Source organism: Perissodus microlepis, chromosome 20, assembly GCF_051167445.1.
Source record: "Perissodus microlepis isolate ML-2025 ecotype Zambia chromosome 20, ASM5116744v1, whole genome shotgun sequence".
Lineage (NCBI taxonomy): Eukaryota > Metazoa > Chordata > Actinopteri > Cichliformes > Cichlidae > Perissodus > Perissodus microlepis.
Genome location: NC_140480.1, coordinates 20,315,222 through 20,328,902, shown reverse-complemented (window position 1 = coordinate 20,328,902; position 13,681 = coordinate 20,315,222). Strand labels below are relative to the sequence as shown.

The 13,681-nt window shown below is 43.0% G+C and overlaps 1 protein-coding gene across 2 annotated transcripts in view; it reads left to right on the top strand.

Moving 5' to 3' along the window:
• The window catches only part of prkcz (protein kinase C, zeta), a 100,004-nt gene that overhangs the window by 7,224 nt on the left and 79,099 nt on the right, over nucleotides 1-13,681 (top strand). For both annotated transcript variants that reach the window (XM_084917633.1, XM_084917630.1), the window contains exons 2-4: nucleotides 1,137-1,258; nucleotides 3,547-3,636; nucleotides 6,094-6,144. In XM_084917633.1, coding sequence (XP_084773759.1) covers nucleotides 1,137-1,258; nucleotides 3,547-3,636; nucleotides 6,094-6,144 — 263 coding nt within the window. The remainder of the gene's footprint in view (nucleotides 1-1,136; nucleotides 1,259-3,546; nucleotides 3,637-6,093; nucleotides 6,145-13,681) is intronic.

The following is a 13,681-nucleotide window of genomic DNA, read 5'->3' as shown; positions in this document are numbered from 1 at the left end:
CTGCTAACTAAAAGCAAAGGATCCAGAATTTGTTGTGCTGGCTGCTGGGCTCTGTGGGTTTTTGCAGCAGCTCTACCTGTACTAGATGCACCTGCTCCTTGTCTTTTCTATCTCTGACTTTATGTCCTCTACAAGAGTTTCTGGTTTTTTTTGCTAGTTCAAATGTTCAATAAAAACATGTATGCTAATTGATAACGAAGAAAGCTTTGTAATGAAGACTGTCATTTCCAAAACACTGCCCCCCCCCTGCGGTCTGCAGCGCTGTTGAAAAGGCTGTGGAAGTCCCTGTATTAAACACGTAGTCCTGTGACACAAAAATCACCAAACTCGGACGACCACAGACTGTTTTCCTTCGTGGTGATGAAGGAAAACACTGGGTTGGCATGTAAAAGGGCATTTATTCCCTTCAAAGACCTGCAGTTCAAAAAAAGCGCCCCTCCGACAGCCAAACCCATCTGGTCTCTGATTGGATTGTTACATTTGTGATTGACATGACATTGACCAATCAGATGAAAGGAAGAAAAATAGGGTCAACATTCGTACTTGTAACTTGCAGGGTTTTTTTTGGCTAAGTCCACACACAAATCTTTTTTACGCACACACAAATTTATTTTACACATACAAATCTTTTTTACGCACACACAAATTTTTTTTACACATACAAATCTTTTTTACACACACACAATTTTTTTTACACATACAAAACCGATTTACAAGTACAAAATATTTATGACCACATTTTGAGCCCATACCCACAGTCCTGGGCCCACAGACCTGAGCCCACAGTCCTGGGCCCACAGACCTGAGCCCACAGTCCTGGGCCCACAGTGGATCATTAACTCCGCTGCAGAGGCCAGCCAACATCTTTCTCTCTGTCAGACTTCTCCCAGTGTAAATACCCTAAAACATTTAAGTTTAAATTTAAATATTGTATAAAACACTACATTTTCACTAATATTTGTGGGTGTTTAACTGTTTCTTTGTTTTATACTACTTGAACACTAAAGCGGCCCTCCAATGAGACGACAGCTCCAGCCCCTGCTTTAAAGGATAACAGCTGATTGGGCCAAAGAGGAATGTCTGCAGAGGCGACAGAGCGACTGGGTCCTGACATCTGTGTGCTTGTGTGCTTTCAGGGACATTTTAATCACAGACTTGGCTGCAACAGTAACCTTTGTGGAACTGTGTGAGGAGGTGAAAACCATGTGCAGTGTTGCCAGCCAGCAGCCCATCACACTCAAATGGATCGATGATGAAGGTGGGTGTGCCTCACAGTCACAGGTCCTCAGCCTTGTCATTGTTTCTGCACAGGCTTCCTGTCAGGTTTCACTTTACTTTTGGTTTCATGGCTGTAGGAGATGAGACCCCACCTATATTTTCAAACTACTCCACCTCTATTTTCCAAGCCAGATTCTTAGACTTCCTGTGAAAACTATAGGGAATTGTACATTCCTGTCCTTAGCTCTAAAATTCTGGAACAACTTCCCAGCCTCTCTTCACACCCTTGACTCTGAGGCGTCTGTTAACATTCCCCACCTGACACGTGTTTAGCCTGCATTGTTGCCATTCACTTTGCCTGGTCTCCTGGTCAGTTTTGGCTTTGTGGTCGTCTCCTGTAAAAAATACAAGCGGCTTATCAATCAAAACCAACTGATAAACAGATGAGTATTAATGATTCCAGTGCACATCGGTTTCATATTTTTGAAAAATACCCTGCACCCAGCCGGTTTGTCTGATAAGTGTCCCATGTAGCAGGGTACCCTCACAGCAGAGACTCTCTGGGTTGTGTGTGTGTTACATCTGAGTGTGGTGTGGCACTTGTTGCACTGAGAGCAGCATTTGTATGTGAAAAACACAATCAGTGATGAATGTCACGTAACAGAGAATAAAGCGGTGCAGGGCGAAGCATGTCTGTGCTGTGTTAGCTTAGACAGTGAAGTGTCCTATAAGAATGTCTGTATTTATTGTAGAGAGAGACAGAGAAGGTCAGCTGTTTCAATAACCTCCATTAAAGCACCATGGTTGGCAAAATGTACATGAAAACTGTTCCTGCGATAGGTGGAAACATTAAACTTGTGTCACCACTTGAGGCAAAAACACACCATCCAGTGCAAATAGGCTTTGAGACACAGCAGGTTCACTTTGATGATGTGACAGTATCCTGCAGCTCCTGGACAGTACCTGAGTTGTTGTTGGTAGTATTAAGTAGTTATGTTATGCTAGCATCAACTGATACATAAATGTCACACACCATGCGAAAGGCTGTCCAAAGACGCAGACTGACAATGCAGACTGTGCACAGAAGCGACACAGTGAGGAGCAAGTGGACTTTCTACAAGTTCCTGTGTTATCGGAACTTCACTGTCTGCACATTTCCCTCAAAGCTGTGTCAGGAAAATGGATCCAACGTTTGTCACACAGTTTATGATGAATAAACCAAATAAATGTTGTTATTTTGTTCCAAGTCCACTTAGTGGACTTGGAACAAAATAACACACCTGCAGACACACACGGACATACGGACACACAGACACCTGCAGACACCTACAGACACACACAGACACACACACCTGCAGACAGACACACACGCAGACACACACACCTGCAGACACACGCAGACACACACGGACACACAGACACCCGCAGACACCTACAGGCACACACACACACACACACACAGACACAAACACACAGACAGACACACACAGACAGACACACACACACAGACAGACACCTGCAGACAGACACACACACACACGCAGACAGACACACACACGCAGACAGACACACACACGCAGACAGACACACACACGCAGACAGACACACACACACACACACACACAGACAGACACCTGCAGACAGACACACACACACACACACACAGAGACACGCAGACACACACACACACACGCAGACACACGCACACACACACACACACACACACACACACACACACACACACACACACACACACACACAGACAGACACCTGCAGACAGACACAGACACACGCAGACACACACACACGCAGACACAAACACACAGACAGACACCTGCAGACAGACACACACACAGACACAAGCACACAGACACAAGCACACAGACACACACACATGTAAAATCGGCCTCATGCAGGCGATCCATTAATACAATTAAAGTGTTCGGTTTGTTTCCACAGATGAAGGATGTTGTTATTGTGTTGTTATATTTTCTAAAATGGAAACCTATGAAGGATCTGTGGGTTTTTTCTCTTTTGAATATTTATTATTGCTCAGTAATAAAAGTATTGTATCCGATTACTTAGGTTAGATGAAACTTTTTTTAATCCTTCAGGTGGGTTCCTCCGGGAAATTCAGTTTACTTGATAAATTAAGGATAGATTACTCTATTACTTATTACTATTACTCTAATCGATGGTTGCAGCCCCAGTCAAAAGTAAAAACTCCTGAGAACTTAAACTGAATTGGACCGTTAAACCTTGAACAGTCTGTAGTCCTGATCAGAAGATTATATTGATAAGATTGCATGCATGTGTTTGTCTGTGTAGGGGACCCGTGTACCATCTCCTCTCAGATGGAGCTAGAGGAGGCGCTACGGATTTACAGTCGAACCAAAAGGTCTGGATTACTGTTGCATGGTGAGTTTGGGAAAACTTTTCATTAAAGAGGATCTGCATGCATATTTCCAGGAATACACTACCGGTCAAAGGTTTACAACACCCCAGTTTTTCCAGTTATTTATTGCAATTCAAGTCGTTCAAGTCCAGTGAATAGATTAAAATAGTACAAAGGGTGAACTGCCAGAGGTTAAAAACAAAGGTAAGGTTACCCACAAGTGAAAAATCACGTACATCTTAGAACAAAAAGGCCTTTTTCATGGGTTAACAATTTAATCTGTTCTGCAGCAATGGAGGTTGATCAAGCCCCGAAAGCTGGAGCTACTAATTCCTACAGCTGTTCCAACTTTCCTGGATTACTTCCCCCCCCTCTGTCTGCATTAAAGCAGTGTTGCAACACACTGTGGTACCATATGCTCGTCAGCATCCGTTGAACAGTGTTGTACTGCAGAAAGTAGTGTGATGGTACAAGAATGGGGAGAAAAAGGTGATTAACAATGGAAGAGAGACAGACCATCATATAAATGTCGGTCTGTCCTACAGAGAAACTGCAAAGAAAGTCAAGGTGTCAGTGAGTACAGTTTCCTTCAGCATCCAAAGGCTCAGAAACAAACTGTGACAGGAAGAGGTCTGCAGACCCAAAGACACGACTGAATCAGAGGACAAGTTTCTGAGAGTTAACAGCTGTGTGATAGGCGGCTCACAGGACAACAGCTTCAAGCAGCTTTACAGTGGTCGTAGTAAGAAAGTCTCAGTTTCAGCTGTGAAGAGAAGACTTTGAGCTGCAGGTTTGACAGGATGAGTTGCAGCAAGAAAGCCAGACGTCAGAATAAGACAAAGAGGCTTGGCTGGGCCGTGAAACACCACCATTGGACTACTGAAGACTGGAAGAAGGTATTATGGACTGATGGATCACATTTGAAATCTTGTGTTCATCACACAGGATCTTTGTGGTCGAGTAGGTAAAGGATGGTTCCACAGTGTGTGGCATCAACCGTCAAACATGGAGGAGGAAGTGTGATGGTCTGGGGCTGTTTGCTGGATCTAGGGTCGGTGACTTGTACAGAGTGAGAGGCTCCCTGAACCAAAACACGTACCGCAGCACCATGCAGGACCCTCTGGTATGAGCCTAGTTAGTCAGGGCTTCATCCTACAGCAACATAAAGACCCAAAACATAGATCCAAGCTGTGCCAGAACTACCTCAGGAACAAAGAACAAGGTGGTGAGCTTGAAAACATGGAGTGTCCAGCACAGTCTCCAGACTTAAACCCCATCGAGCTGGTTTGAACTGGACAGAAGAGTGAAAGCAAAGCAACCTACAAGGTCCACGTTTATGGGAACTTCTGCTACAGATATGGGAGAATATTTGATTTCTATTGTAGAAAGAAGCCACGACTGTCTTCAGCTGTTATATCTGCCAAAGGAGGCTACTCTGATGGGTCAAAGGTTAGAATACACTTTGGTCTATAAACTGATTCCATGATTTCTTTTTTAACTACAATTACTAATTTGTGCTATGCTTTCATTTCAGAGTGCAATGAGACATTAAACTGCATCATTTTCAATAAAAAAACTGGAAAATTTTGGGGTTTCTTAAACTTTTGAGCGGTAGTGTGTATTTTTAAGTGGTTGGATATTTTATATATTTACTAATTACCATGATTTTTAAAATGATAATTATAGTATCTTCTTTTTGCTTTTATGAGTTAATGTTTCTATGGTTTGTTCTGGTAGGAGGTGCTTAAGCACGGTGTTGGTCCAAGGCTGGACTGCTGGCTAGTCACCATTAGCCATGGAGTTAGCCCCGAGTTTTATTTCAGCTGAGTTCCTGTAGGGTCTGTAAAACAGCTTGAACTTTGTTTGTTCCTGTTTCTTCTGACACATGCATCATACATAAGTATTCAGGTCTCAGGCCTCTGAGTTAAGACTGACTGAAATAACATTGCCAGTGTAAGCTTACCTGTCCATACTGTAAATACTGATATCTAAGATTACTTAAATTTAATGCATGCCAAACTGCTTTTTTAAAAACTGTATTAATGGGGTGGCTGCAGCTCAGAAGGTAGAGTCGACACCCGGCTGCCAAAAACCCTTGGGCAAAGATTCAAACCCCAAGTGTCTGCATCCAAAGGAGTGTGAATGTTAGAAATGGTATGACTGGGTGAACCTGTTGTATAAAAGCCTGCGCTCAGAGCTCAGCAGGAAGCACTGTGTATGGACCCGTCCACTCTGGGTGGAAACCATCTCACTTAGGAGGAACGCTGTTTGACTCTATAGGTGTGTGAAAACAGACAAGTTCTGCTCGTTGACCTTTCACACTGTTATTTAGTTTTCATTTAGTGGTTTGGTCCTCAAATGTTTATTTGTCTTTTCTTCAAATAGAAGTAATGACATTTTTGGTTCCATTGACAAAACAAACTGTGCTGCTTGGTATGAGGACAACAACAAATGTCTGCTTTCCTTTCCTGTTTTTCCAGTATTCCCCAGTATTCCAGAGCAGCCGGGAATGCTCTGCCCCGGAGAAGACAGTGAGTAAACCTGCTCTGCTTTCATTCTGTGAGATCAAGTGAGAGTGGATGTGTCACGATCCTGGGTCTTATGACCCAATGTTTTGAGTTTTAGTTCATTTTGATGTTTATAGTATGTTTAAGCTCATTAGGTCTCCTATGTTCATTTGCTTATTAGTTCCCCCTTGTGTTTCCAACCCATGTTAAGTCTCCCCTGCTCTTCATGTGTTTCATGTCTGTGTCTTACGTTGTCAAGTTCTGGTTGTCATGTCTGCGTCTCATTATGTTTCCTATTTTATTTTGAAGAGATCTCGTGTTTTTATATTATGGATTATGTTTTGAGTCCTTTGTTGTACTGTTTCTTGTTTCCCTAGGTCTCAGTTATGGTTATCATAGGTTTAGTTCTTTGGCTTTGTAATATGGCTTCCCTGTGTTCCATGTTGTGTCTACTGTGACGTTTTTGTACCATGTTTCAGGTTCCTATGTTCTGTCTCCCCAGTTGCTGTTAAGTTTACATGTCTAGAGTTCAGTCAGTGTGTTTCCTGTTTTACTTTGAAGGTCCGTGTCTCATGTCAGTGTTTCTAGTTTTGCTTCCCTTGTCTCGTCCAGCCTGATTACTCCCAGCTGTGCTCTCCTTCTGTGTCTTGTTCCCTCGTTATCCCTCTGTGTATTTGAGCCCAGTGTTTCTCTTTGTCAGTGTCGTAGTCTCCCTCATGGCTGTGTTTCCCTGTGTGTTAGTCATCCATGTCCCAGTTTAGTTTTCCATGCCATTCTGCAATAAAGCAGCTTTTTGAGTTTAATTTCGTTGTCGTGAGTTTTGCGTTTGGGTCCTTCTCCTGCCTGTACACAGCCGAAACATGACAGGATGTCCTTGGACACGTATGTGTCCACGTGACACCTGGACACATAGATATTCAGCAGGGCTGTCAGTGTTAACGTGTCATCACAATTGAAATGTGTAGCACATGTAACCCGCCTGGAGCGCAGAGTGACTCAAAATCCCTGCAATGACTCTGTCAACACATTTCAGGCAGTCTGGCCGAAGTTTGTCCGTGCTGCGCTGCAGATGGGTTAAAGATTCGAATCACGTTAATCCTGATGCTGCGTTAACATGTTAACGCTGACAGCTCTAATATCCACGTGTTCATTTTCTTTGTTTCCACAGCTGATGTGTGCGCTCTGTCTCAATAATCAGGTGTGTTGACCTGTTTTGCACCTCTCCTGTCATTGTTGTTGTTGCTCTTGCAGTTCCATCCTACACGTGTGCGATTACTGTAGCAATAAAATGAACGTGTCCATCTCAGTCCATGCATGTGTGTTTCAGTGCATTGGCACCCGTGTGTGTGCATTCTGGTTCTTGTATACACTCTGATGGGAGTATAACAGGAACATGTTGTGCAGCAGTGGTGTTGACCCTAGATCTCAGTCCAAGCTGGTGGCAGTGGATATAAGATCCCTTGAAAAATTATATAAATGAAACTTGTATGTTTTGGATACTTACTAGAACAATATATGAAAGTAATGAGAAAGTGGCCACTTTCATGAGTAAATCATATAAGCCTTATATGATTCACTATATGAAGTAGGCCACATCTGATGCAAGTCTTTTATAAGTTTTTACTATTTCTTTTCCATATGGGTGGATTTCAGTAAGAAAGCACCTTAACTGAATCTTTTTGGTGTATGAGGGGATTTTATGGTTGGACTTGAGAAGCAGTTTGAGGTAACCAGGAGTTAAGAGTTTATCCTGTCCGTGTAACACATGCAGAACTATTTTAGACGTGTCGGTCAGGAAGCTTTTCTGCAAAGATGTTTCTGTGTCATTTGTGTTTTTGCTGAGTTCATGTGTGGAGTCGTCACCGCTGCTGGCTCCCCATCCCCACCAGTGTACTGTCAGGTTGCTGCTACACTCCCTCGCTGCCTATTTGCTGTGACAGCATGTTTCAGCAGCTTGTGTTGGGCGCTCCTGAGTGTGCATGTGCAGAAAAGCCTGTGTGTATGTGTTTGAGGGGAGGTGAGCCCTGTGCTGTTTTCCTGTGCCATACCACTGGAACCAGTGTGAAGACCACAGCTGTAGGTAGGTAATGAGGGATCTGGATCAGGGTCACACACACTGAGTTAGATCACTCTTGTGCTCTAAGCTGTGCTGGTCACACCCTGTGGACACATGTAATAATGTACATTAACATTGTACTAATTGTGGCTTCCTGTTTGGCTGTTTGTCATTTAAGCCTCCTTAACGTAGTGCTGGTGTTGATGGGAGGAAACAAGGACTGAAGGACTGAGCTGTTTTCTCCTGAAGGGAGGAGGACAGAATAAGAATGAGGAAGCAGGGAAACATTGTTACTCATTAACGTTTAGACTGTGTCTGTTTTTCAAGGCAGACTCAGTGCTGACAGCACTAGTAGCTACTAAACTGAATGTACTGAAGCAGTTTTCAAGGCTTTGTTCACTTCAAACAAAATGCTTTAAAATAATTCCCAGTTTTCCGTTGTGGGACTGAGCCATGGACTTTGTTCTTGTTTGTCTGATTTATAATTATGTGTAGTTCTGTTCTGCATGTCTTTAACTTTGGTTCAGCCTACATTGGTTTTATGGTTTAGATATTCTCAAAAGGTATCACAGATTATTTCATACTTTTTAAGTTATTTTTGTGCCACTATTCTGAGCGCACGTAAAAAAATTTGCAGGTGCAAGTGTTGCATTTTGAGGAGAAATTTATTTTGAGTGAAGAAAAGCTAAATTTGAGTGAACAAAATTCATTGCTGCGTGCAAAAACTGTATTTCAGTGTTTGCTATTATCCACACACACACACAAAAGCAGCCCCTCTCGCTCAGTTTTTGCATTTGCGCTCGCTTACAATGTGTTGCTCGCGCTCTCAACATTTCTGCCTGTGCACGCTCAACTCTTTCTGTACACCGTTATATTTGTGCCACAAAACCAGCCAATCACAGACTTGGATGAAAAAAAATCTGATTGGCTGTTTTGGTCTCCAATCCCAGAATCCATTTCGTCCAAAACTCAAACGAGGCAGTGGCGGAGTTTGAAATATTACTCTTTCTGGGTCACAAAATAAACTTTTAAGATATTTTCATGCGAGAATGTTGCTGTGTAAACTGTGAGCAAGCGCAAATGCAAACACTGAGCGAGAGGAGCTGCTGTTGTGTGTGTGTGTGTGTGTGTGTGTGTGGATAATAGCAAACACTGAAATACATCTTTTGCACGCAGCAATGAATTTTGTTCACTCAAATTCAGCTTTTCTTCGCTCAAAATAAATTTCTCCTCAAAATGCAACACTTGCGCCTGCAATTTTTTTTTTTACGTGCGCTCAGAATAGTGGCACAAAAATAACGCCATACTTAAGTAGTAATGTAATTGTTCTGCAACTCAACTCACATTGAAAAATCACATTGTCACAAAGAGCAGGTGAGAGCAGCTGTCACTGTGAGGATACTGGTAGAAAGGATCACTGGGATCAGCCGGTGTTGCTCATCTTGTTATCTGCTGAAGTTCATCCTTTGGCTTCTGAGCTGGAGTTTCCACATATTTAGCTTTGGGTTGTTTGCTACGAGCTTTGTGTTAGCATGCTGTATGTGCAGTAGCTCACAGCAATGGATGGCTGTTTGTAGCTTCATTACTTTATTACATGTAATGTGATTACATTAATAACTATTTTCAGTTTCTGTCTCTCTTATCAATCTCTAGCACTCTTTATCCTGTCTTCCTCTCATCGCTCTTGGTTGGAAATTTGGTGCTATATACAGTGGCTTGCAAAAGTATTCGGCCCCCTTGAACTTTCCCACATTTTGTCACATTACAGCCACAAACATGAATCAATTTTATTGGAATTCCACGTGAAAGACCAATAGAAAGTGGTGTACACGTGAGAAGTGGAACGAAAATCATACATGATTCCAAACATTTTTTACAAATAAATAACTGCAAAGTGGGGTGTGCGTAATTATTCAGCCCCCTTTGGTCTGAGTGCAGTCAGTTGCCCATAGACATTGCCTGATGAGTGCTAATGACTAAATAGAGTGCACCAGTGTGTAATCTAATGTCAGTGCAAATACAGCTGCTCTGTGACGGCCTCAGAGGTTGTCTAAGAGAATATTGGGAGCAACAACACCATGAAGTCCAACGAACACACCAGACAGGTCAGGGATAAAGTTATTGAGAAATTTAAAGCAGGCTTAGGCTACAAAAAGATTTCCCAAGCCTTGAACATCCCACGGAGCACTGTTCAGGCGATCATTCAGAAATGGAAGGAGTATGGCACAACTGTAAACCTACCAAGACAAGGCCATCCACCTAAACTCACAGGCCGAACAAGAAGAGCGCTGATCAGAAATGCAGTCAAGAGGCCCATGGTGACTCTGGACGAGCTGCAGAGATCTACAGCTCAGGTGGGGGAATCTGTCCATAGGACAACTATTAGTCGTGCACTGCACAAAGTGTGGAGGAATGGCAAGAAGAAAGCCATTGTTAACAGAAAACCATAAGAAGTCCCGTTTGCAGTTTGCCACAAGCCATGTGGGGGACACAGCAAACATGTGGAAGAAGGTGCTCTGGTCAGATGAGACCAAAATGGAACTTTTTGGCCAAAATGCAAAACGCTGTGTGTGGCGGAAAACTAACACTGCACATCACTCTGAACACACCATCCCCACTGTCAAATATGGTGGTGGCAGCATCATGCTCTGGGGGTGCTTCTCTTCAGCAGGGACAGGGAAGCTGGTCAGAGTTGATGGGAAGATGGATGGAGCCAAATACAGGGCAATCTTGGAAGAAAACCTCTTGGAGTCTGCAAAAGACTTGAGACTGGGGCGGAGGTTCACCTTCCAGCAGGACAACGACCCTAAACATAAAGCCAGGGCAACAATGGAATGGTTTAAAACAAAACATATCCCATGTGTTAGAATGGCCCAGTCAAAGTCCAGATCTAAATCCAATCGAGAATCTGTGGCAAGATCTGAAAACTGCTGTTCACAAACGCTGTCCATCTAATCTGACTGAGCTGGAGCTGTTTTGCAAAGAAGAATGGGCAAGGATTTCAGTCTCTAGATGTGCAAAGCTGGTAGAGACATACCCTAAAAGACTGGCAGCTGGAATTGCAGCAAAAGGTGGTTCTACAAAGTAGTGACTCAGGGGGGTGAATAATTACACACACCCCACTTTGCAGTTATTTATTTGTAAAAAATGTTTGGAATCATGTATGATTTTCGTTCCACTTCTCACGTGTACACCACTTTGTATTGGTCTTTCATGTGGAATTCCAATAAAATTGATTCATGTTTGTGGCTGTAATGAGACAAAATGTGGAAAAGTTCAAGGGGGCCGAATACTTTTGCAAGCCACTGTAAATAAAATCGAATTGAACTGAATAATTAAACCTTGCAGCGGGTTACATTTAACACTGCTGTTAATGAAAGTGTGCCTAGTTTGTGTTCGTGCTTCTCCATGTAATCCTGCTGTTGTCAGAAGCTCTGTGGACACCTGAGGCCTGACTTTGTGACTTTGTTCGGTGTGTTTTGCTCTTTTGGTTGTCTTGAGAATTCATTGTTCCCTGCACAGATTCCAGGTTCCAGATGAAGGGGCTCTTGGGGATTATTGGGATTTCCCTCTAATATCATGGGTCCTGCTATGGTTTGGAGCCTGAGTAAGATAAAGGAATTGGTTTGGATTAAATAAATCCATCCAGTGGCCGCTACATCAACACTGCTTTTCTCTGAGAACAGGCTGGCAGGATTTTTCCATGTCTTTGTGATTACCTGTTCTTACAGTGTAATACCTGCAGCTCTATGGGCAGAAATCTGTGCCATCAGAAACTGAATCACATATTATATCACTTCAAACAGAGGTGATCCAGTAATGCTGAACTAATGAATTAGACTAACTATTCACTTTAGCTAAAGTTATTAAGTTAGCTAAAGAGTTGGGATGCTGTGTAAGACATAAATAAAGCTAAAACACAAAGGTTTGGACACCGTTTTGCATGTTTCCCTACTGTAGGGGTCTCTGCAAGCATACAGGGCTGTGAGAGGGTACAAGATGACAACTTTGGAATTCTACTAGAAACAGTCGATCATATTTGTTTGTCAAAGCTGAATCCAGGGCAAACTACGCTAAATTAGCGTTTTTAGCTAACAGCTACAATAAGCATAAAAGTTACTGTACGGCTATCATTTGTTAACATGACGCTTGTTCTTATACATGTAATACATTTATTACCAACCTGAGAGTTTATCCGCTGGTCATTTCATTTGAACCAGAAAAACTGAATTTTGGAACTGAAACTGAATGGTGAGAAGTGAATCTGAAATTATTCGAGAACTAAATTTTTAAAGGATAAAATACGGTTTCAAAGCAAATGAATTCATTTTCAAAATATAAAATTCAATTTCAATTTAGTGATGATCATTTTCAAACCAATAAATTGAATTTCAAATTAGGCTAATTCAAATTCAGTTTTTAAAAGCATTTATTCAAGTTACAATTCAGATTCAATCCGAGCAATTCAAATATGAATTTTACTTCAGTTTCTGATGGCACAGATTTCTGCCCATACACCTCTCCTTTGGTTTCCTCTCAGATCAAACCTGGAAACTGTAGATGGCTTTCAGCTCACTTCCTTATAAAACTCTGTGGTTTTTGGTAAATTGACCAAAATGATACCAAGAAAATCCAACATGTTACTAATGTGAAGCTCTGTGCTGACAACAGACCAGGCTCCGCTTGAAAGCAGCTGGCTTTCTTTTCGTGTGTGTGTGTGTGTGTGAGAGAATGAGAGAAGAGGAAACAGACTCCCCTGTGTGCACACAGAGCGATGGAAGGTGGGAGGAGGCACTGAAATCCCGTATGATGTGCTCAGTGGATGGAGGCTGCCCTGCCTTGCACCAGATTCTGTGATAAAGCATTCCCCCTCACCACCACCAAACCCTACCCATCCCCCCTCCCCTCCTCCCAGCACAAATCCCGCACCACCCTAGCACCTCCCTCTCTCTGTGGCACCGCTGTCTGGCTAGGGAGGAGCCTCGAGTGCTGCTGCATCACAACATAGGTTGACATGAGATGTGGTGCGAGAGCGAGGGCGGGTGCATTGTACCGTACAGACATCGGCTCCAACACGGGCACTCGCTTTCCTCCCTGCTTCTCTGGTTTTTGTTCTCCTGCAAAAGCCAAGAAAAAAAATGGCTGAGATGTGACTTCATCAAGGACGAGCTCCGCAAGCAGACGGGAGAAAGAGACAGAGCGAGAGAATCAAAGAGCCTTGTGAAGAGCAAGGAGAATATCTCAGAGGGAGGGAGGGGGGCGAGGAAATAATGAAATAAATCCCAGAGAGGAGAGAGAGAGAGGGAGGGATCGTCAGAGGGATGTAGCAGTGTGTATCCTCGCCAGCTCGCCACACACACATACATGAACACACACTCACAAACACTGAGCGTGGATTATGTGCTGACAGAGGAGGACAGAGAGGAGAAGGCACACCGGGCGGTGAGCTATCTTATCAGCTATCCATCCTTCCACCCATCCATCTTTCATCAGTCTGTGCTTCCA